We start from the raw sequence: 20,328 nt of genomic DNA, 5'->3' as shown, positions 1-20,328 counted from the left end.
TTCACAAAAGACAGAATGTTTGCTTTATCTTTACACTATTTATAAGACAATAGTGTTGATATTAGCACTGACACAGAAAATTATTTTTTTTTATTTATTTATTTTATCTGCAACTAAGGATTGAAAAACAAAGGAAACGATCAATGGTCATTTTTTTCTGCACTTCAGAGGGTGTTGTGATCCTGGAGAGTCCTGTACTTCCTGTAACAGAGGGAGATAAAGTGACCCTTCGCTGTTCCTACAAAGAAACATTTGCGGAGAGCTCAACTTCAAATTTCTCTGCGAATTTCTACAAAGATGGTGTTTTCATCGGGACTCAGCCTGCGGGACAGATGACCCTCCACACAGTGTCCAAGTCTGACGAAGGCCTTTACAAGTGTGAACATCCCACAAAAGGAGAATCACCACAGAGTTTTCTGGCTGTGAGAGGTGACGATATTCTTCTTTAAATACAGCATGTGTATAAAAGGAGGTCAGCTCCAGTGTTTAGTAATAAACAGTTGTCTTTGACACTTTCTGGTGTCTTCATTGGTCACTTGACCCTCACTTTGCAGGCCATAGCAGTTTCTGGAGACTCTCCTTATATTAAAACCCCACAACTAATTATTGCTTTGGGTTATTTTTCTAATTTGTCTTTCTAGTTATTGGTCTGACACATGTTGCAAAAAATGTATTTGACGCATCTCTGTCAGTGTGACATGCAATGGACTCACAAGATCTGAGTTATCGCCAAATGTTTACGTGCCTTTATTCACTTTCAGTCATGCTATTTTGTGCATATTCATATAGGACCACATGATGGGTGGATTTGTGTTTTCTACTTTTGAAATATCACTAAAATTTTGTGCAATATTTGAACTCTGATGTTCATTTTCTTCCTCACAGTTCAGGATTCAAGCGTCCCTACCAATCCTCCTTTCAGGCTGGTGTGCACCATCCTGCTCTTCATCCTCTACAATATCATCTTCATTGTGTGTATATACAGGTACCGAAGGTGGGCTCGAGGTAAGAACATCTCTGAAAACCCTTAAAATAACCAAATTTTTATTTGTGCTCCTCAAAGTCTCTTATTAGCTTTAAATATGGATGTTGCATATTTTCCCTTTCAGAATAAGCAGAAGTATTAAAAAATGAAGAAATATATGACGCCCAGAAAAAATGTATTACAAAATGCATTTAATTAAAATTCTGAAGGTGTCGACTGTCAAAGCTCATTTTAGAACAGAAACACAAGCAATATGTGAAATCTGGGAAGTTTTGTATTGAAACTGAAAACTGTCCCATAATCAATAAAAAAGAGGTGAAACTTGACAAAGTACAAAAACATTTAACTCAAAGTAAATTTCCCTCAAGTCAAACCTGCCACTGACCTTTCTGATTTTATAGAAGTCAAGGGTGAACAGTTAGAATATAAATAGTTTGCTGAAGCATCATAACCAATAAAGAACACAAGCAACTATTCAGTGAAGTTTTCTTTACAGTTTCTTCATTCAGAAGAACAAGAAACAGACAAACTCTGATGAACACATTACTCTTGGATTGCCGTACTTACAATGAAGGGTTGACAATAATTGTGAAAGCTCATTTTGCTGGTAAGGACCGGGGCTATTGATATGTTAGTTGACAGTGAGATAGGTCTGTTGGTTTGTGTGCAGGACTCACCAAAACATTAGACGGGATGCCGACTTTTGGCTGGGACTGAAGTTTATTCCTGTATTGACATTGATGTTTCTGTTGATCCCCTCCACAGGGGGTCAGAGGTCAGGGTCAACCATAATGTTTTATTTCAGAAATTCATGAATTCAAGTTTTAAAATGAGAAGTTGAATATTCTTCTAAACTCCAGAAACATTGTTAGCATTTCAGCCTGTTGAGTTCAAATTCTTCAGAAATCCCTTTCTTCTTCTATACTTTGAAGACTTTCTACATGCTGTGTACTGGTTCTAGAGGACGAGTCACATGGGTATAGGCCATACGTGACCTGTATCACGAAGCAAGTTCAACTTAGTCTGACTCTCTTTGGGTCACCTGACTTCACTGAGCCTAACACTGGTGATTCTGGATAACCAGGACCATGAAGCTGCTTATCAATTATCTCTGTGAACAGGCAGAGTTCTTAACTACAAGCAACATCATCAGCACCATGAATAAAGTACTTCATATAATATGAGATTAAATGTGATAGCTGCGGGAAAATCAGCAATTCTGGCAGCAAAATGTGATATTCAAGGAGATGAAATGTAAACAACATAATCACACAACTAAATCAGGATAAGAAGCTGTAGAAACACTAGAAATAATTTAAAAATATTAAAAGTAAGGCTATAAGTAAGTAAGGGAATTATTATATGTCTTGTGTTTATGTGTCTTTTTAAATATGTTTGGCATTTTCCAACATGGTCGTGTAGCTGAACAAACTATTATGATGCATATTAAGAATGTAAGACTGTTTCTGCTGCCAAAGCAGACAAGAGATGTTGCATTTATAATTCACTGAGCTAATCAACAGCGTTTGGATTATTTTTCTAATAAATGACAAAGTGTAAAAGCAGAGAAACTATCAGGAATCCCTTCAGTGATGACATGAACTAATGTTAGAAGCTCTGTTTAAAACCAGAATGTAAAACCTGGAACAGCAGGTGATTCTACTAACCTATAAAACATTTAATGTCACTTTATTGTAAACTTTGTACTTATGTCCATGTAGGCATCATGTAGGAATAACGACTCTGATTATTTCCAGTGATTTTACTGGTCATTAGTCAGACTGTTAACTGACTTTGATCTGATCGTCTGAAGTTAACCTGCTGAAGAGCAACACAGGTTACCATGGTGATTGTGATACCAGGAAACCAGTCAGCTGACCCACTTGTCTCATGTTGTGAAACAGTAGCTGTGGTTGTGGTTGACAAGGTTAACAGCAACAGAGCCGGTTGTCACAGCAACATAGGTAGGAATCAGGAAGTGAAAAGACAGCAAAACTAAAAGTTCATTGTGCATCAACGCCCCCTACCAGAACCTCAGGGTCAGTGACAGCTCGTCAAAATGATGACATGGTAGACATGCAGAGGCTGTTTATGTGGAATTAAAATATAGTTTTAAAAAAATGAAATTCAAATGCCTCCACTAAAGAAAGACTTTCTCCTTTCTGGTTTTCTTGCAGCTCGATCTGAAGCAAAGAAGAGAGCTTCTGATCATCTCGAACTGGAGTGATGACTTCTGTTTCCTGCCTGTTTATATGCACACCAACATTCATAATTATGATTATTCTGATAATCTCTCATTGGGAGGGCGGCCTTAAAGAGACAGGAGCTAAAACAGCCTGTTTCAGACTGAGGCTGAACTGAGGAGCTGCATAACTACTCGATAGATCGATTGGCATAAAAAAGAAAACAAATATTCTTTAGGTCTGGTTCCTAAATTGTGAGGATTTGCTGTTTTTTTTTTTGTTTTTTTTTTGTCTTTAATTAATTAAATATTTTTGTACTATTACTGACTGTGGGAGGAAACCACTGAGTCTCCCAAAAAACCCACACATCTGCAGCATCTGTTTCTTCTTTATTTGAAATATGGTGCTCTGTGACAGATGGAATAATGTTCATTACCACCAATAAGTCAGATCCAGTAGCAGAGTAATATTCTACATTTAATGGCTTAATTATGGTTATGTGGTATTTTTCATATAATGAAACCTGATTATTTTAATGTTATATTTTATCTTACGGTTGTAATGCATGTTGTCAGTTGCAGCAGTTTGTGTGCAGTGATTCATGCTTTTCTCCAAATTTCAGCACAGCGATCGGTCCATAATGAAAACTGCAGAGAGCACAAAAACTACAGTTTGCATAGAGGCCAATTCATACTTTTCATACATACGCTCTCCAACAGCACAAATAATAACAATTAGATGTTTTCTGCCTCTCTTACTTCTCTGTAGTATCTGGCATCTATTACACAATCTATTGGAATATCAGTCAAAACACAACTAATGTGACTCAGGCAGGTTTGAAACATGTTATGTTAATGTCATTCAGGGGTCACTGAATGTAATCTGGGATGCTGCAGAAACATCAGTACTGATGTTATGTGTCTTGCCCAGTTGTGCCCACAGCTGCAGGAACACCTGCAGCATCACACAGTGCTTCATCTGCTGTAAATAAATGCCCATTTTTTCTGCGTTGATTTTATTTTTTACTGTTGTTATGTTATCTAATGCTATATGTACAGTGTCTCCAGAGGAGTCCCAACACAGAGCCAGCCTTCCTGATCAGTCTGTTCAGTGTGAGGTCGTTTTCACACTTATAGTTTGTTGATAAACTCCCTTTGGTTCAGCAAGGAATGCTGAACTTGCCACAACAGATTTGCAACATCTTCCTGCTCAAATTAAAGGACCGAAGCTTCCTCAAGAAGTAGAGGAAGATGTAGAAGTAAAGTCTGTTATTGAGGTGAAATCCAAGATATCTGTATCCTTCCACCAGGTCCTCTCCAAGAATGGAAATGATTTTTACCCTAGTCTTGGTCCTCCTAAAATCCACAAACATTTCCTTGGTCTTGGCCACATTCAGCAGGTAAATGTGTAATGTTCTCATCTCCTTTAACATCAGCTAGCAAAGTACCCTTGAGAGAAAGGCTCCTAGGCTGGTTTCCTTCAGGTGATGTCATATTTCAGATGCTGGAAGGACAATAGAACAGAATTATTATTTAACTGTCTCTCAGAAGAGTCTGGTATGATTTACACTGCAAGAAGCAACGGTTTATTTCTGACTTACATTTGGTTTTTGGCACCTTTGTTTGAATAAATATGCACCAACTACACCAAAGATTAGTAAGATGCAGCAAACCACCACAACGCAGATCAGAGCGCTCTGACTGGGACGACCACCTGGAAAAAGAATAAAATCAAATCAAACTGAGATGTAAGCTATTGTAACTGGAACACAGTAAATGCACAAACATGAACATGATTCAAAGCAGTGACGTGAAATGAAGTATGCTGATCTGTCATTTTCACTCATTCATGTGTGATGAGAGTTATGTTGTTGAAAAAACACATTAAACATTGTCAATGTTGCAAAAGCTTGGAGGTGAACACTTGGAGAAATGAACCCAGTAAGGTAGAAACTGGAGGCAGTTCAGATTAAGTGATGAATGTGTGGTCAAGCATAGTGTTCAAATGTAAATAGAATAAAAGTGAATTGAAGCAGAGACTCGTCATCCATCTGCAGCTCTGATGTTTTGGAAAGTCACACAAACTTCTTCATTTCACCTCCATGGTTTTGGTGTTTGTTTGCCAAGAATCTATTAAGGAGAACGACTGGCCAGTGTATTCAGTCTCATGTCGTATTCTGATTGGTTGGTTTGTAGATGTGGGTCGTAGCAGCACTCACATTGTGAGAATTTGGACTGAAATTTCTGAGTTTTTTGCAATCAGGCTTTGAATTTTTGTCTTAAACTGTCTTTGGTCACCAAAGCTCCAAATGTTTCTAGTAAACATCTGTGAACTTATGAAAACACTGTGCTGTTACTTTAAAGTAATTTCACATAAGAAAAATAACGTGTAAAAATGCACTTAGATAATTATAAAAAGTAGGTCTGGTTTACTGAATAAACCAATGCACTACATGTAAAAAAAATAATAAATTTCCATTCTGTAGAATGAGAACAGTTTTGCAGCCTGTGTGTACATCTGATTATCAATTATAAATATTAAGAAGAAACCCATGGGTGATCAGGGGTCTCATTTATAACCGTTATGTACGCAGAAAACCAGGCCTGTAAGAGGCGTTCGCCACTTCCCACGAAAAAACAAACCTGACGGGAGACTGTGCGAACCTCTACGTGAACTCTGACCCATGTGTTTGAACATTTAGAAGATGGGAAACGGGTGATGCAGATGGTGAGGTGGTGAATTGAAGCCCGATTGTATAATAATCTTCTCACACAATTTATTTCAAACGTTAATTATAGATCCACATTATCATAAACATTCAAACCAGCAGTGTTATCTGTACTTGCTGCAGGACAGTCTGGCTTGCCTTTCCCTGATATTAGCGTGAATATACCGATTCCTTTTCACCTCGACCACATTAACTAACTGATGAAATCATCATCATCAGTTGTAGAAATCCAAGATGACATAAAACTTAACTTAAACAAACATAACAAAAATAATTGCAGAACAGAGCGTTAATAGATTTTAATATCTTCTAATACTGTGCATATATCACTGGGTATGATTTTAGTTTCCATACAGTTTATTTGTGTAAAATTGCTGCAGTGAACACATGACTGTCACTGGAGACACCGCAGTGGCTACCACACACACACTCTGCCTTCTCCAGTTAGCTCACTATCACATCTTCACCACTTGCACTCATATATGAAGTGTGTAAATTAGAGCAACACCTGTATGCTGGGTTTTAGAGTAAAAAAAATGAATGAATACAGTATTTATTGTATTGTAGATATTGAGTGTGTGGTGTAAAAACTACTTTAAACTGATTAACTGGGTACTGGCCCGCTGCAAGGTGTCCGGTCAGAAACTTAACCAGAGATGTCTGACCGTACGATCCACAGGAATGTTTATTGAAGTTGTATATAGTTGTTCTGGGTTACACACGTAACTTCAGGAAGTCCAAAAATGGGGAAATAAAACAGTAAAAGTCCGTTCATGGCTGTCGCTCTCCTTCATCTGCAGCTGCCCAAGTACAAGTGATGAGAGACTGATTGGTGCAGCGAAAGAAACACATGAACATCAATATTCGTGAATACTTTTGCATCGACCATTTATGGTTGAATGTGGGCGTGTAGAGGGCAGGATATGAGGCTGATCGTACATTTCCAAGTGGACTGTGTTTCATAAAGAGAATTATACAGTTTTATAAATCTGATTTTTGATGACACCACGACATTTTATGATGTCGTGGTGTCTCTGTCGTCCAGGCTTTGTTAAAGAGAAACAGAAGATTTGAAATGATCACATGAACACATTATAGAAAGATAAACAATCAATGCAATGTTGGACCATTAACAACATCTAAACAAGCTTACTCACCAACAACAAGTCGAACAATTGCTGACTTCACTCTGCTCTTCAACTTGGGAACCAAACATCTGTATCTCCCTTCATCTGCCAGCGTCACGTTCATGATCTTGAGTGAAATGTTTCCGCGCTCCAGTTCATCTCTGAACAGCTCCGTCCTGCTGAGGTACGCTGGGATCTTCATGTCGAGGTCTTCCTGTCTGTGCCGGTAAACATAGATGTACGCGACCCGACTCAGCCGATCTGAGGGGTCAGGCTTCAGATCGGGCTTCGACCACTCCACCGTCAGCCCCTTCACATTGAACTCAGGGTCCAGGTGACATGGCAGGATGACATCATCACCTGGAGAAGCGATGATTGGCTGAGTTGACCCAATCACCTCAGACTGACCTGGAAAATGGAGGAAAAATTTAAATCTCATGAAAAGTGAGTGATTGCTGTATGTTGTATGTAGCAACGGTATCAACGCTATATCTCACATCTTTTCTGTAAAATCCAAACTTCCAGTATCAATGACTGTATTTTACATTTACAATTTAGAAACTTAACAAATGCTACAGAGAGCATGTTGCACTAAGGCTGAAACTAATTTCTAATTGATTAGTTGATTATTTTCTTGATTTGTTTTGGTCTGAAAAAAATTGAGAAAAATAACCGTCGGGCCTCGTTGACATCTTCAAATTTTATTGTTTGTATTGTATGACAAACGCTCCCAAAACCCAAATATATTCAGTTTAGCGCTGCAACTAACTATTATTCTCTTTATTGATTAAGCTGCCAATTATTTTCCCAATTAACAATTTTGTATATAAAATGTATGAAAAATGCCTGTTATAATGTCATAGAGCTCATGGTGATGTCTTCAAATGTCTTATAATTTTCTGATTAACAGTACAAAATCCAATAAACTTGTCCTTTAAAAAACAAACATCAAAATAGCTGCTGATTAATTTGCTGTCGATCGACTTATCGTTGCAGCTCTAATTGAGTTTATTATCACATAAGACAAAGAAAAGCAACAAATCATCACAAATGAGAAGCTGTAACTAAGAAATGTTTTGCATTTGTGTCTGAAAATAAATTGTTTTCTGTCAGTCCGTTAATGGATTAATCAGCTAATTGTTTCAGCTCTTTGTGTAGGCTAAACACAGAACGTGATTTTTATAAGGTCATCAGGACTTTATAAATGACCAAAAGGTCATTCTGTCATTCTGACAGGAAACCCTCAAACCCTCTTAACCCTTGTGACAGGAGAACACCAAGGGTCCGTTTCACAAAGCAGGTTCAACAAACTCATAATCTCATGGGGGAACCTCATTTTGATCATGTTTTACATTGTAAAGTAAATATTAAGTGGCTGTTTGACTGAGCAGCTGTTTTATCCCCAACATAATGCTGGTTTCTCACACATAAATGTCTTCTCATCTACATCATGTTCTGTTAAATAATTAAGCCTATTTAAACTAACACAGACTAACACAACTTCTCAGCCAACAGAAAGAAGGCAGATGTCCGTAAAACGGGTGGTGGTCCAGCACCGCCACCTCTAACGGAGGCAGAGGAGCTGGCCCTAAGCCAGAATTTAGGAAGGCCAGTGGCTGGCTCCGACACTGTACAAAAAACTTCCGTTTGCAAAGAAACGCAGCGCAACACACAATATCTGCTGGGATGTGAGAGCATGACTACGATTAGTAATGTTGCAAATGTAAGGACGGATTAGGTTGTGTATGTAGATGATGGACTGTGACGTGAAACGGTCTCAAAAAGATAATTGTCTGGAAATGCCAGAACATCTATGCGCGGTCTGATAACCATCTCTCGACGAATATTTAGGCCTAATTCTCTGCGCAGTAATGCTGCACCTTCATCCACGGGATTGTTATCAAAAGGACATGCCATGATGGTGAAAAAAGTCGCCACTTACTGTGCCTAATGGACTTCTAATATACTGACTCTGATTTTTTTTTTAATGATTTTTTAAATGACAGACGGCAGAACTAGGCTACGCCAAAACTCGCCTGCTGACTGAATGAATGAGGAAATCAAATGGAGTGTGTGGCTCTGAAAGAGGGCGGAGACTGAGAGGAACTCGAGGTTCATTGAGAAAAACCTGGTCCCGACCAGGTTAGGTTCATAGAGTCTGTTACCACGGTAACTGACCAAGAGCTTAAATTACCCCTCTCTCTGAAACAGGCTAGAGTTATCCCTCTTTCTCTGGTTTGATTTACCTCCCTTTTTGAAACGAAAACTGACTTTCCCTCATTTCAGGGTTAATAGACTGAGTTTTCACTAAACCTGCTTTGTGAAACGGACCCCAGCACTGAAAAAAGGAACAAGTTGAAACAACGCCTGTTAAACAACATGACCATGTTTATCTCTTCTGTCAGTACTGTATGTGGTGTGAAGAGGTTGATTTGTGCCTCTTTGTGCAAAAGTTTGATATAATCACAAATGAGAAGCTGGAACCAAGAAATGTTTTGCATTTGTGTCTGAAAATAAATTTTCTGTCGGTCCGTTAATGGATTAATTAGCTAATTGTTTCAGCTCTTTGTGTAGGCTAAACACAGATCTTTTATAAAGTCATCATGACTTTCCAAATGACCAAAAGGTCATTCTGTCTGGGAATTTTCTGACGGTATGACAGGAGACCCTGACTAGTTTAAGTTCACATTACAGTTTGTGGACACAGAAAATGAACCGTAAAACATATTTGCACATGTTCACTGATTCATTCATGTGTCGCTCAGGTGAAACGAGTTAACAAGCGAATAAAAACGAAACATGTCAGTTTACCTTCAACCGGAGTCCAGACGATGAAAGTCAGACAGAGAATAAAAATCCAGAATGTAAACATGTTACTAAACTGATAAAAGTCCACTTTAAACATGTAAATTAGACAGACGGAGATGAAGCGTCCGTAGAGCTGCTGAACTGTGACTCACTCTGTTGTTACTCTGCTTTTGAACTGTGTAAGAAAGTTGCAGTGGGCATGCGCACTACGCGTCATCATGTCATCTAAGAATGTTCCAGGCGGTTGTAGATGAGTGATTGCATCTTATAATACAAGCGCGTGACAGCACTTTCTGTGGGACGTTCAGTGAAACTGAAAACCGCATATAAAACTACTGTGGGGTAAATTGTGACGTTTTATTGCTGATCACGTTTACCTTCACTGTACTTTACTTAACTTTACTTTACTTTGGAGAAATGTATTGTTTGGATTCACTGACTCTCAGTTGTATTGAATGAATTTGTTTATTATTTTGATCAAATTTTATATTCACAAATAAGCTGATTGCTCATATTAAACATGTCTTCTATATGTGAATGTACAAAAAACATGTTAAAATATAACTCCTGTGAGCTTTACAAGAGGGGTGACAATCAATAAACTAGTGAACCAATCAGACTAATTTTTCATATTGTAGGCTGATAAAGACGAGGACTCGGACCTTCAGAGGGCAGAACGGAAAGAGACAGCATCGGAGCAAAACACTCTGGTGTTTACTGTTTTTCGTTCTCCACTTGACCAAATGCTTCAATAAACATTTTCAGCTTTAAGACATCAAAAGTCTTGTGTGCGCCTTTCTCCACTGCTGACCATTGCTCAAAATATCCACAACACATGTCACATATGGATGACCTTGATAAAACTACAGACAATGAAGGTGACTTATTTGACATAAAAACTGAAATCACATGTACATGTAGACATGAAGGCACATGTTCATATCAACCTGCAACATGTGTCAGCCACCGATGGCGCAACACCTACTGATACATTCAAATGGCCATAATTCAGCAGTGATGAGTCTGACTCACTTGAAATTGTGCACCCTTCATCTTTGTACAAAGATACCATAAGTTTAATGGTTGGGTTCACAATTTTTCAAGCTGTCGACATGAACATTGGCCTTTCACCTGTCAATCACAGCTGTCAATCAACACCCCACAGCAGACATCAAAGCTACTGCAAGTCTTCAAATTTTACTAAAAGTAATAGTGATAATGTCCAAAATGGCTACCAGCACACTGATTAGAGGGCCTGAATTTGGTGATTGAGACCATAATGAGCTGATGCTTTTTGAATGGGGGTCAGTTGGAGCATCTAGTGGCCATCGGTGGCATTCACTTATTTCAATGTTCTTCAGACTGAAGTTGCAGCTGGGTCTTGATGGACAGTGTTGGACTGAAACTTTGAAAGACTTCATTTGACTAATTTAGATGGCGGAAGCTGTTGATCAACTCTACATGAACTTTTAGGCCTAAATGTCAGACATTCTTTGATATGCAGCTGAGTTAAGCTTGACCTTTAACCTGCCACAGAGTAGCTAGTTCAGCTGACTGAGTTACCATGGTTACTGAGCTGGGACTCATATAAACCGCAGTGATGGAACTCTCACTTAAATTAGCAAAGCTTGTCGAAATAAGCTAGGCTATCCCGTTAGCCAGCATGATGGAATACCCCCCAGATCGATCCCAACTATTTATAAACCACATTCTGTTATTTCACACTGAGTTTATTATTACTGATTTATCTCTCACGTTATTTAGACAAGCCTCATTGATTTAAGGAAGACTTGAATCCCCGCTCAGTAACCAGTTAGCCATCCAACTTGTCATTACTTGTTCTTGTCATATTTCTATAGTCACTGCACACAGAAGCGGATCCGCCGTTTGGACAGCTAGGTACGGCAACACCACTTGGACAAACTGCATGTCACGATTTAAATTTCCACCGTGAATGTGGGTCGTGTAGATTTTTATATTGTTTATTAATCTAAAACTGTTCGGTGTTCAAGATGTAATTCTTTTGCCCTGAAAGTAATAAAAGTAGTGTTAAAAAAATAAAAGTATGCAAGCTTTCAGTATTTGCTTGAACATTTGCTCTGAAAAAGAACATACGAAGCATTCATATTAAACAGAGCAAACCAAGGTTTTGTTTTGTACAGTGACATCAGCGGTCTTTTTTTATTTCATTATAATTTACATCAAATATCTGGATTTAAATGTTTAAACCCAGCTGGTGTTTAACAGTCAGCAGTTTTGTGTTGCAGGTAAACTCAACACTGATGTCTCCTACACTGATGTCATCATCACACAGCAAGTGGAACCAAAGAGGATCAGAGGTAACTGATAATCTATTAATTGTTTAAGTTATTTTTCCAAGCAATTAAAAGCCAAATATTCACTGGTTTGGTTAAATGTGAGGATTTTACACTTTTCTCTGTCATATATAATAATAAACTGAATGTCTGAGTTTTTGATCTTCTGGCTGAATAAAACGAGCAGTTTGAACACGTTACTTGGACTTTTAGAAATGATAACAGGCATTTTAAAGACAAAATTAATCAAGAAAATAATTGGCAGATTCATCAAAAAATCAAAATAATAGTTAATATATAATCTACTGTTGTTACTGACCTGTTCTCCAAATAATAACCAACAGTTGATATAAAAGGTGTAAAAAAAAAAAAGACAAAAAAAATCACAAATACTCAGATGAGATGTTGAATTAAAAACAAATTTCAGAACTTTACAGTTTATAAAAACACATCAGACTTCAGCTCTTCTATAAAAGAAGAATTTAAACACACTTTTCTACCTCTCAGTGTTTCGAGTATCTACATTAAAACACACACACACATTCTTCTATTATGTAATGACTGTTATGTTTCGTCCCTCTGGGTGTATTGTTATCTTCAGATTTTTTCCTGCTTTACTGTCTTTTGGCTCCTGATCTGTTTTTTTTATTTTATTACTTTTTTCTGGACCTCTGGAGCTTGAAACTGCATGAAAAATGAATTTATTCATTTACAACAGACAGAATTATATATATTATAATAATATATATTATGTAGTTCTACTGTGATTTTGACTCCACTGCATCTATCTGACAGTTATAGCTACACTCAGTTTGACTGTTATTGAACCATTGAACAGTGGTGAAATACATTTGGGAGTTATCATGGAACAGCTCTTATGCTGGCAAAATAAACAAAGGGAATAAAGGGAAAATCCATGAGACCACACCATTTGCAGAAATGAAACTACTTAAATAACAAGGGAATAAAGTCCTATTGTTTGACAAAGACACTTAACTCTCAGTCTAAATATACTGAAACAGAGAGTTCATTGTCTGTGTCTTCATGAGACTCACTTGACCTGTTCACAAAATAAAAACAAGAAACCTGTGGGGAAACTTCATACAGGGACTTTTTCTTAGCTGATTTTCAATGAGCACAGAGAAACTTTCCACTTTCAGCAGATGAATGTGAAAACAAACTCTGCACATCCATCATTCTGTACAGTGAAGCTCAAACATTCAACTGTAGGAACAAGAAAAACATATTTTTGAGTGGAAGGGGACTTTAATGACCAAAACCCTGACAGATATTCAGTATTAAGGTCATTATGTAAGACAATCTTAAAGCTGCATGAATTGATTTTTCGGGGGAGGGAGTGAAACAAATTTTTAAAAAACACCAAATGAACATATTAAGTTATAAAGTTGAATGTGGTGAATGTGTTAGCTAACAGCTAGCAGTCACAGAGCAACATTATCATATCATTTGATTTGCGTCAACTTCATAGAAATAAGTCCAATATTCACTCTCCTTTAGCTCTGTTTTTGCTCTCTACCAACTCATGAGGGAAATATCTGGCTCTTTAGCTGCTAAAAGCTCCACTTTCTTCACAAACTAGTTGCTAATTTGTTAGCTGCCTGCTGCTACGTGAAACAAAGTTGATATAAGTCCAGCTGTCAGCTAGAAACCAAAAAAACAAAAAGGAACCAAAACAGAGTCTGTAGAGCTGTGTGGAAACTGCAGTCAGGCGATAATTCTCTGTGGATTTGTCACAAAGGTTAAGACATTTCACATGATATGTAGTCATATGATCAATTGTTTATATATAAATGTTTTTGACTGCAGCTGGAACTTGTTTGACCTTTAAACAGTTAAATCACAAGGACATATTTTTGAGTTTCTGTCTGTTCAGCTCCCACAATGTTTAAAGGGGATATTTCATGTTTTACTATCATGATGTTAGATGTTAAACATGGTCAAAGTTCCAAAACTTGAGGTTTACGTATGTACAAGCTCTGCCTGAAAGTCAAAAGTCAGGGCTTCAACCTGTTTGGAAAAGTCTGTTTGAAAAGTTACCTTTACTTCCTCCCCGAGGCTGAACTGAGGGGCTGCATAAAGGGCCAGTATAAGATAAATAAGGAGTTTTAACTGTAAATCATGGAAATATATTCCAGTAGAGCCCCAGAATATAAATATAGACCTGAAAATGTGCTGAGTAAACACTGAGTCTGCTCTAATTTGAAATTTTACTGATGAAAAAAACATAAAAATAAACATTTAAACTGGGCTCAATTGAGTTTTTAAACATCTTGGTTACATATAACTAACTTTGTCTCAATAACATTTCAATTTATACATTTCTTTGTTGTGTGAATGTATATATTGTATATATGTATGTGTTATGTATACATACACCATACTACCTTAATTTTCTTCTCTTCTTTTTATTTCATATTATTATTTTCACTATCAAACATATAAATATTGTAAGAATGGTATAAGTATGAACGCCATCATATGTAAGCAAATGTAAATCTACATAAGTGCACTCTTGCAATGAAATATATTCAGGACTTGCTTCACAATTAAACATAATCATTGAAATGTTTAAAAACACAGACGTCTAAAAAACTGCAATCACATTCAGCCTGTTTTTTTTAACACAGATGTCTTGATATCTTTTGAACTACACATCATCAAATTAAAAACACTGTTGTGACTTTTACAGAAATGAGACTCTTCAAAGATCAAAGATCATTATTGTGAGAGGGGCTGTTATTGGCCTGGTAATCACCTGAAAACTGACTCATCGGCCAGTTTGTTATATGATACATGAAACAGAAGCTGAACGCTGGGGGGATTAACAGTAAATAATCAAACTGTGTTCCTCTTATTAGTATCTTCTAAATGTCATTTCATAACTTCCTGGAAGGAAACTGTAGCTTCCTTGTGTAGTCAAGGTCTCTTCTGTGTTTCGATGGAAGAAACACAAGGAAGGAATTTACACAAGGAGGAACAGGACAGATTTTTACTGATGAAATCTGGGATTGTCCCCAATAGATCGTTGATGTATTTTTTAAAAGTTAAAGAAGTAAGAGATGCTGCAGAGACAAAAAAGATGAAGAAACATCAAATCCTCACAATTTAGGAATTAGACCTAAAGAATGTTTGGGTTCTTTATTATTCCAATTGATTTATTGACTAATTGTTTCAGCTCTAATTTATTTATTAGCAATTAGTTTGTGGTAACTTGATTAAGCACACATTTCTTTAGTAGAATTCAACATTTCAGCCCAAATTAGAGCGAAATAATAAAAGCTTTTCAATTTGATTTTAACTTGGGTTTCTTCTACAAGATGGAGTCTCAAGATCAGGTAACAATCCAGGTGTTGCCTTAAAGCCCCTATCATTTCAGTTTATAATGTCCTTTTGTGGTATATCCAGTTTAAAAAAATAAATAAAATCAACTAATTAAATTACCATGTGGTTAACCTGGAGCCTGTGGGGCCCCTGAGGTTCTGGGCCCCATGGTAATTAAAAAAGATCAATTGAAAAGGTCCAGGAGGAGCCGAGTAATAAAAAAAAAAATGAGTGTATGAATTATAAATAGAAGTTTGGATACATGTGTAAAATAAATTTTATTGTATCTGTTTCAAAGCATCTGAAATGTTCAAATAGTGACACCTCCTGGCCAAACATCGGTATTGTTTTTGAATGGAAGCAGTTGAGTCAACCAAGCACTTTATTAGGGACGCCTGTGCAATCTAATGCAATCCAATACAAGAACTCTGCCATAAATTCTCCTTTTGACCAGAATATTAGGAACACTTTACAATCTAATGCACTCCAGTACACCAACACCACCCACTACAACCTCGATGATAAACATAAAGTACAATTATCACCTTTCTGAAAATGTCAACAAAAACTGAAAATGTATAAGCTTCATAAAAGTAGAATTTAATGCAGAGCTGTTGTATTGGATTGGTTATGATTGCACAGGTGTTCCTAATAAAGTGAGTATAAGTGAAAACTGATGATATCATCCTGAAGACTTTGTTCAATAAAGGTTCTGATGCTGTTTGAGGATAAATAAGAACTTATTAATCAAAAGAACAAAGTCAAAAACCAGAGAGGACATCAAGAAGAACAAAAATATTTCCATTCCAACTAAATGGCTTGAAATGCTTCTTTATAGAGTTTTTCCCCCTTAACTGGAACATTTTGTCTGGTTGTGTCTGTAGTGAAAATATTTTAGACTAAAATGCCCAACAGGTGGCGCAAAGCAGTCATGTATGATGCTGTTGATCAGCTTTATTGAAATGTAGGTGTGTCACATCCTTAAGTGCTTCAGGAAGTAATAATTCATTGAAGTTTTTACACACACACACACACACACACACACACACACATAAACACACACAAAAAAACATAATACACTCATTGCCTGAGAGACTGTCCCAAATGTTGGAGAGCTGAAACAGGAATCACGTATAAAGCTTTGTGTTTGTGCTTCAAGTCTAAGTCTGTTTACTGGCTAAAGGTCAACCCTCCCAGTAAATAAATGTAACAGGAAGCTGTGAGACTTCCAGGAGCACTTAGATTAATAGTCCTGATAGGATGTTGACAACAGTAAATCGTGTGAATGAACATGTTGGCGGTGCAAATGTTGTGATTTATGATGATATTCTCTATACCAGACAATAACTGTTGGTTAACTCTGTATCCCAGTTAATTGACTTAAAACAAGTTAATTAAATCTAGTTTACAAACTGGTTTTCATGCACAAACTAGTCTGTTTTTACTGTATATGTGTTATTCATTGTATGACTACAATAATTGTGTTTTTAGGTTCTAGGAATGGCAGTGTTGGTCCACTACTGTGATCCAGGATAAAATAACTCAAAAACTAACAGATGGATGTGTCACCGTGATATTCTGGACAGACATTTGTGGCTCTTGATGATCCTCTGACTCTTTATCTTGCACCATCATGAGGTTCACATTTGTAGATTCAATGTCATAAGAACTATTGCATGAAATTGGCATAAAGTTTTCGACACAAATTAAGATGAATTGTAATAACTTTGTTGATTCCTTAACTTTTAATTGAATACTTGGGTTTAACTTAAAATGTATTCAGCTCAGCTGTGTTTAGCTAAATGTTAGCAGACTAACAGTGAACATGGTGAATATTATATCTGCTAGACAGCAGCATGTTAGCATTGTCATATGTGAGCATGTTAGCATGCTGATGCTGATGTATCAGATGTCAGAGTAAAGTCATAAACAGCTCCATTAATTAGTCCATACTGTGACATTTTGTCTACATGGCTGATGATGCCTCTGAAATCTATCTGTCAGCTCTAAAATGTCTTTTTTGTCAGTAAAAATGTATGATAGAGCTGCCTGCTGCTGCTTGAAAGAGAGCAGATAACAGTCCAGCTATGAGGTATGATGATGCCATATGCACATTACATTCTTTTAATTTGATTTATTTTAAGTAACATCTGATATGTGTTTATTGTTGTTAGGCAGTGAAACTAACCTGTAAAACCATCAGCTGATGAAGGATAATGCTAACATTAGTTAGCTAACATTGTTAGCATCCTATTTTGTAAACACGGTTACCATCTGACGCAGCATGACGTTAGTTACTAACTTATCTAACGCAGGATCCTGGTGTCTAGTTACATAGCTTGGTGACTTCCTGTTTGCTCAACTAAAACATTTTTAATTGTTTATTCTCAGATGTTGTTACGTAGCTGTGATTTACGGTTTTATTCTGAGGCGGTGTTATGTAGCTGTGATATGAGGTTTTCGGAGATGCTGCAGTAATGAGTAGAGGTGTCTCTGAGGTCCTCTCATATCTGACATTAGCTGCATTTGTTCTATATCAAACAGTTAATGATTGACTTTCACCATATTCTCCTGCATAATAGCATATGTATGACATTGCACTGTTATGTAAAATAAGAGTTACTCTCAAAAAGGACAGACGCATATTTGCAGTTTCAAGCTTTCTGTGTAACTTTGAAACCATCTCAGGAGCAAGTAGAGATGTCAGGAAACAGCTAATAAATAGCAGGTGAGCCAGCTGATTGTTCAGCAGCATTGGATGATGACTGGAATACAGCTGAAGAAAGAGAAATTGAAAAGAAAAGGGAGAAACAGCACAAGGAGTTAACACCGGGAGAATTAAATCAAATAGAAGATGAAAAAGGTGAGATCAACACAAAAAAAAAACAATGAAATGGGCAGTTAATATTCTGAGAGAAAAAACAAATGGACTGTAACTAAAAACTATACCGCCAATGCTCTGAATGAGACCCTGTGGGGGTTTTATGCAGCTGTCCAGTCCACCAAAGCAGAGGAGAGTACAGCGTTGCCAACCTAAAGAGTCTGAGGGCAGGTATTATCTTTTAACTGAATTCAATGTCATGACTGACACCAGATTCAAGACCAGTAATGCAGTGTTTAAAGCCATATTTAAACGTTATAGGAAAAGCGGTAAAGATACCAGCCTCGACCATCCCCGTATCTCTGAGTCAGACCTTGAACTCATTAGAAATTCCATTGCACTGTCTCCCAATACACCCCTCGGTCTGGTCAGAAAAGTCTGGTTTGACATCCAACTATGTTTGGCTCGGCATGGCAGGGAGGGCAAGTGGCAGTTATCCAAGGCATCTTTCATACTTCAGAGAGACGAGGATGGAGTCGAACATGTCAGCCTGGTGCACAAACCACAAGCTAAGAGTCATAAAGACAAAGAGGTTTTATGTTTGCCAGGCCCAAGGATCCGCTGGGTCCCGTCGCAAAATTCAAGTTAAATATTTCCAAATGTCCGTCAGATGCCAAATCTTTCTATCTCCACCCGAAGCACGCCGTGACCTCCAACATGTGGTACAGCCAGGAACCTCCACTGTCCACTACCTCAGGAACATGATGAAAAAGATCAGCGAAAAGGTGATCACGCTTAAAGTCTATTGGCTAATAAAGAAATGACAGTCTGATAATTTTGTATGACACTAAATAATATTTTCTCCCTCCATCCCCAAAGATAATAAATATCCTTATTATTCTCCCTTTCAGGTGGGTCTTTCACGGGTCTACACAAACCACAGCCTCCGAAGCACTGCTATAGGCCAGCTCTCAGACGCTGGCCTGGAGAGCCACCAGATAATGATGTCTGTGACAGGCCATCGCTGTGAGGGCAGCCGGCAGGCTTACTGGGCTCTGTCACTGCAAGAGAGATGAGAATGTAGCCATGTCTTGTCTTCTTCCAATGCCCTGACAAGTAGTGCCTGTCATGGCCAGTCCTGAGCTGAAAAACACCCTCCTTCAAAGGCTGCTATGCTGGATTTGCCTATATCACTATCAAACTTTACAATAATTGGAAAAGTTGAATTTAATTTGAAATAAGACAGCTACTGTAGGTAGCACATAGTTGATAGCTGATGCAAATTGTTAATTCAGTCTGTTTTCTATTCATATGATTTCCATTGGCTACAATCTGTAGAGTGGAATCAATTGTTGACATGTGTTTTTGCAATAAAAACACGAATTACTACCTGTGGTTTTTAATTATTTAAAACAAAATTGTTCGACAAGCCCATGACTACAACATGAAAAAGCACAATACATCCAGTCAGCCCACTGTATGAGCAATTTAGGTTAGGCCTAAATTTTGCAAGTCTCATAAAAACGGTCCTGTTAATACAATATATCTAGTCTGGCCTACAAACCTCTGCTGGCATTGGCCTCAGCTGGCTTTGGATACCTCAACTTTGGAATTAAATTAAATGAAAAAAAATCTGAATATCTTATTTACAACACTGAGTGCAGTCCTTCAGTGCTTCATAGCTCATAGCTGAACCAAAGGCTTCTACAAGCTGAGTGGACAAGAAAAATATCCTGTTGCTAAATCTTATCCAAGGTGCTTCCTGTTTACCAGAATAATTAACTACATTTCCATTGCATGAGAACCTTATGAGATTAGTGTCACTGGCGTTACATGGGAAACAGAGTGACAGAGTGGCTTGTGACAAGATTTTGATTGCAAAATGCATGAAAACATAAATAGTGGTGTTAATTTATTTGTTCTCTGTTAAGTGACTATGGTATAAGCAAGATAATGCCCGACGAGGTGTCCATAATCAGGCATTAATGGACATAAATTCCTGATATCAAAATTCTGTTG

General features: G+C 37.4%; 3 protein-coding genes and 1 long non-coding RNA gene across 6 annotated transcripts in view; 2 read left to right on the top strand and 2 right to left on the bottom strand.

The window, feature by feature from the left end:
* LOC137174207 (Fc receptor-like protein 5) overlaps positions 1–3,440 on the top strand; it is a 48,886-nt gene extending 45,446 nt beyond the window's left edge. The window contains exons 3-5 of one of the 2 annotated variants that reach the window (XM_067579380.1): positions 169–429; positions 886–1,005; positions 3,163–3,440. In XM_067579380.1, the coding sequence (XP_067435481.1) occupies positions 169–429; positions 886–1,005; positions 3,163–3,212 (431 nt within the window). In that variant the 3' untranslated portion in view covers positions 3,213–3,440. The remainder of the gene's footprint in view (positions 1–168; positions 430–885; positions 1,006–3,162) is intronic. The other variant, XM_067579381.1, reaches the window with a different exon arrangement.
* LOC137174193 (zinc finger protein 850-like) overlaps positions 1–20,328 on the bottom strand; it is a 343,824-nt gene that overhangs the window by 268,318 nt on the left and 55,178 nt on the right. The gene's annotated exons all lie outside the window — the stretch shown is intronic.
* On the bottom strand, positions 4,304–9,948 carry LOC137174210 (myelin-oligodendrocyte glycoprotein-like). Of its 2 annotated transcripts, none has more exons than XR_010925309.1 (4): positions 9,835–9,948; positions 7,054–7,431; positions 4,769–6,942; positions 4,304–4,671 (listed from the first exon to the last, which is right to left on the bottom strand). XR_010925309.1 is itself a non-coding variant. In XM_067579387.1 (4 exons), exons 1-4 carry the CDS (start codon positions 9,926–9,928, stop codon positions 4,648–4,650), a joined length of 609 nt encoding a protein of 202 aa, XP_067435488.1. In that variant the 5' UTR covers positions 9,929–9,946; the 3' UTR covers positions 4,304–4,647. The 2 variants fall into 2 exon arrangements, 1 of the variants encoding a protein (XP_067435488.1); XM_067579387.1 differs by having other exon boundaries at positions 4,769–4,881; positions 9,835–9,946.
* Positions 18,524–19,698, top strand: LOC137174224 (uncharacterized). Its single transcript, XR_010925320.1, has 2 exons — positions 18,524–19,094; positions 19,221–19,698. It is a non-coding gene; the product is annotated as an uncharacterized lncRNA (long non-coding RNA).

The sequence above is a fragment of the Thunnus thynnus genome, chromosome 22 (assembly GCF_963924715.1).
Source record: "Thunnus thynnus chromosome 22, fThuThy2.1, whole genome shotgun sequence".
NCBI classification, from domain to species: domain Eukaryota; kingdom Metazoa; phylum Chordata; class Actinopteri; order Scombriformes; family Scombridae; genus Thunnus; species Thunnus thynnus.
The sequence above is the reverse complement of the archived record's forward strand: the minus strand, read 5'-3'. Positions and strand labels throughout refer to the sequence as shown.

Excerpts from the sequence above, each read along its gene's own strand:
- LOC137174210 (XM_067579387.1), bottom strand. The coding sequence starts at position 9,928 with ATGTTTAAAGTGGACTTTTATCAGTTTAGTAACATGTTTACATTCTGG. Across the intron at positions 7,432-9,834 it reads CGTCTGGACTCCGGTTGAAG|GTCAGTCTGAGGTGATTGGG; the intron begins GTAAACTGACAT and ends TCCATTTTCCAG. Across the intron at positions 4,672-4,768 it reads AAAGGTGCCAAAAACCAAAT|CATCTGAAATATGACATCAC; the intron begins GTAAGTCAGAAA and ends TTGTCCTTCCAG.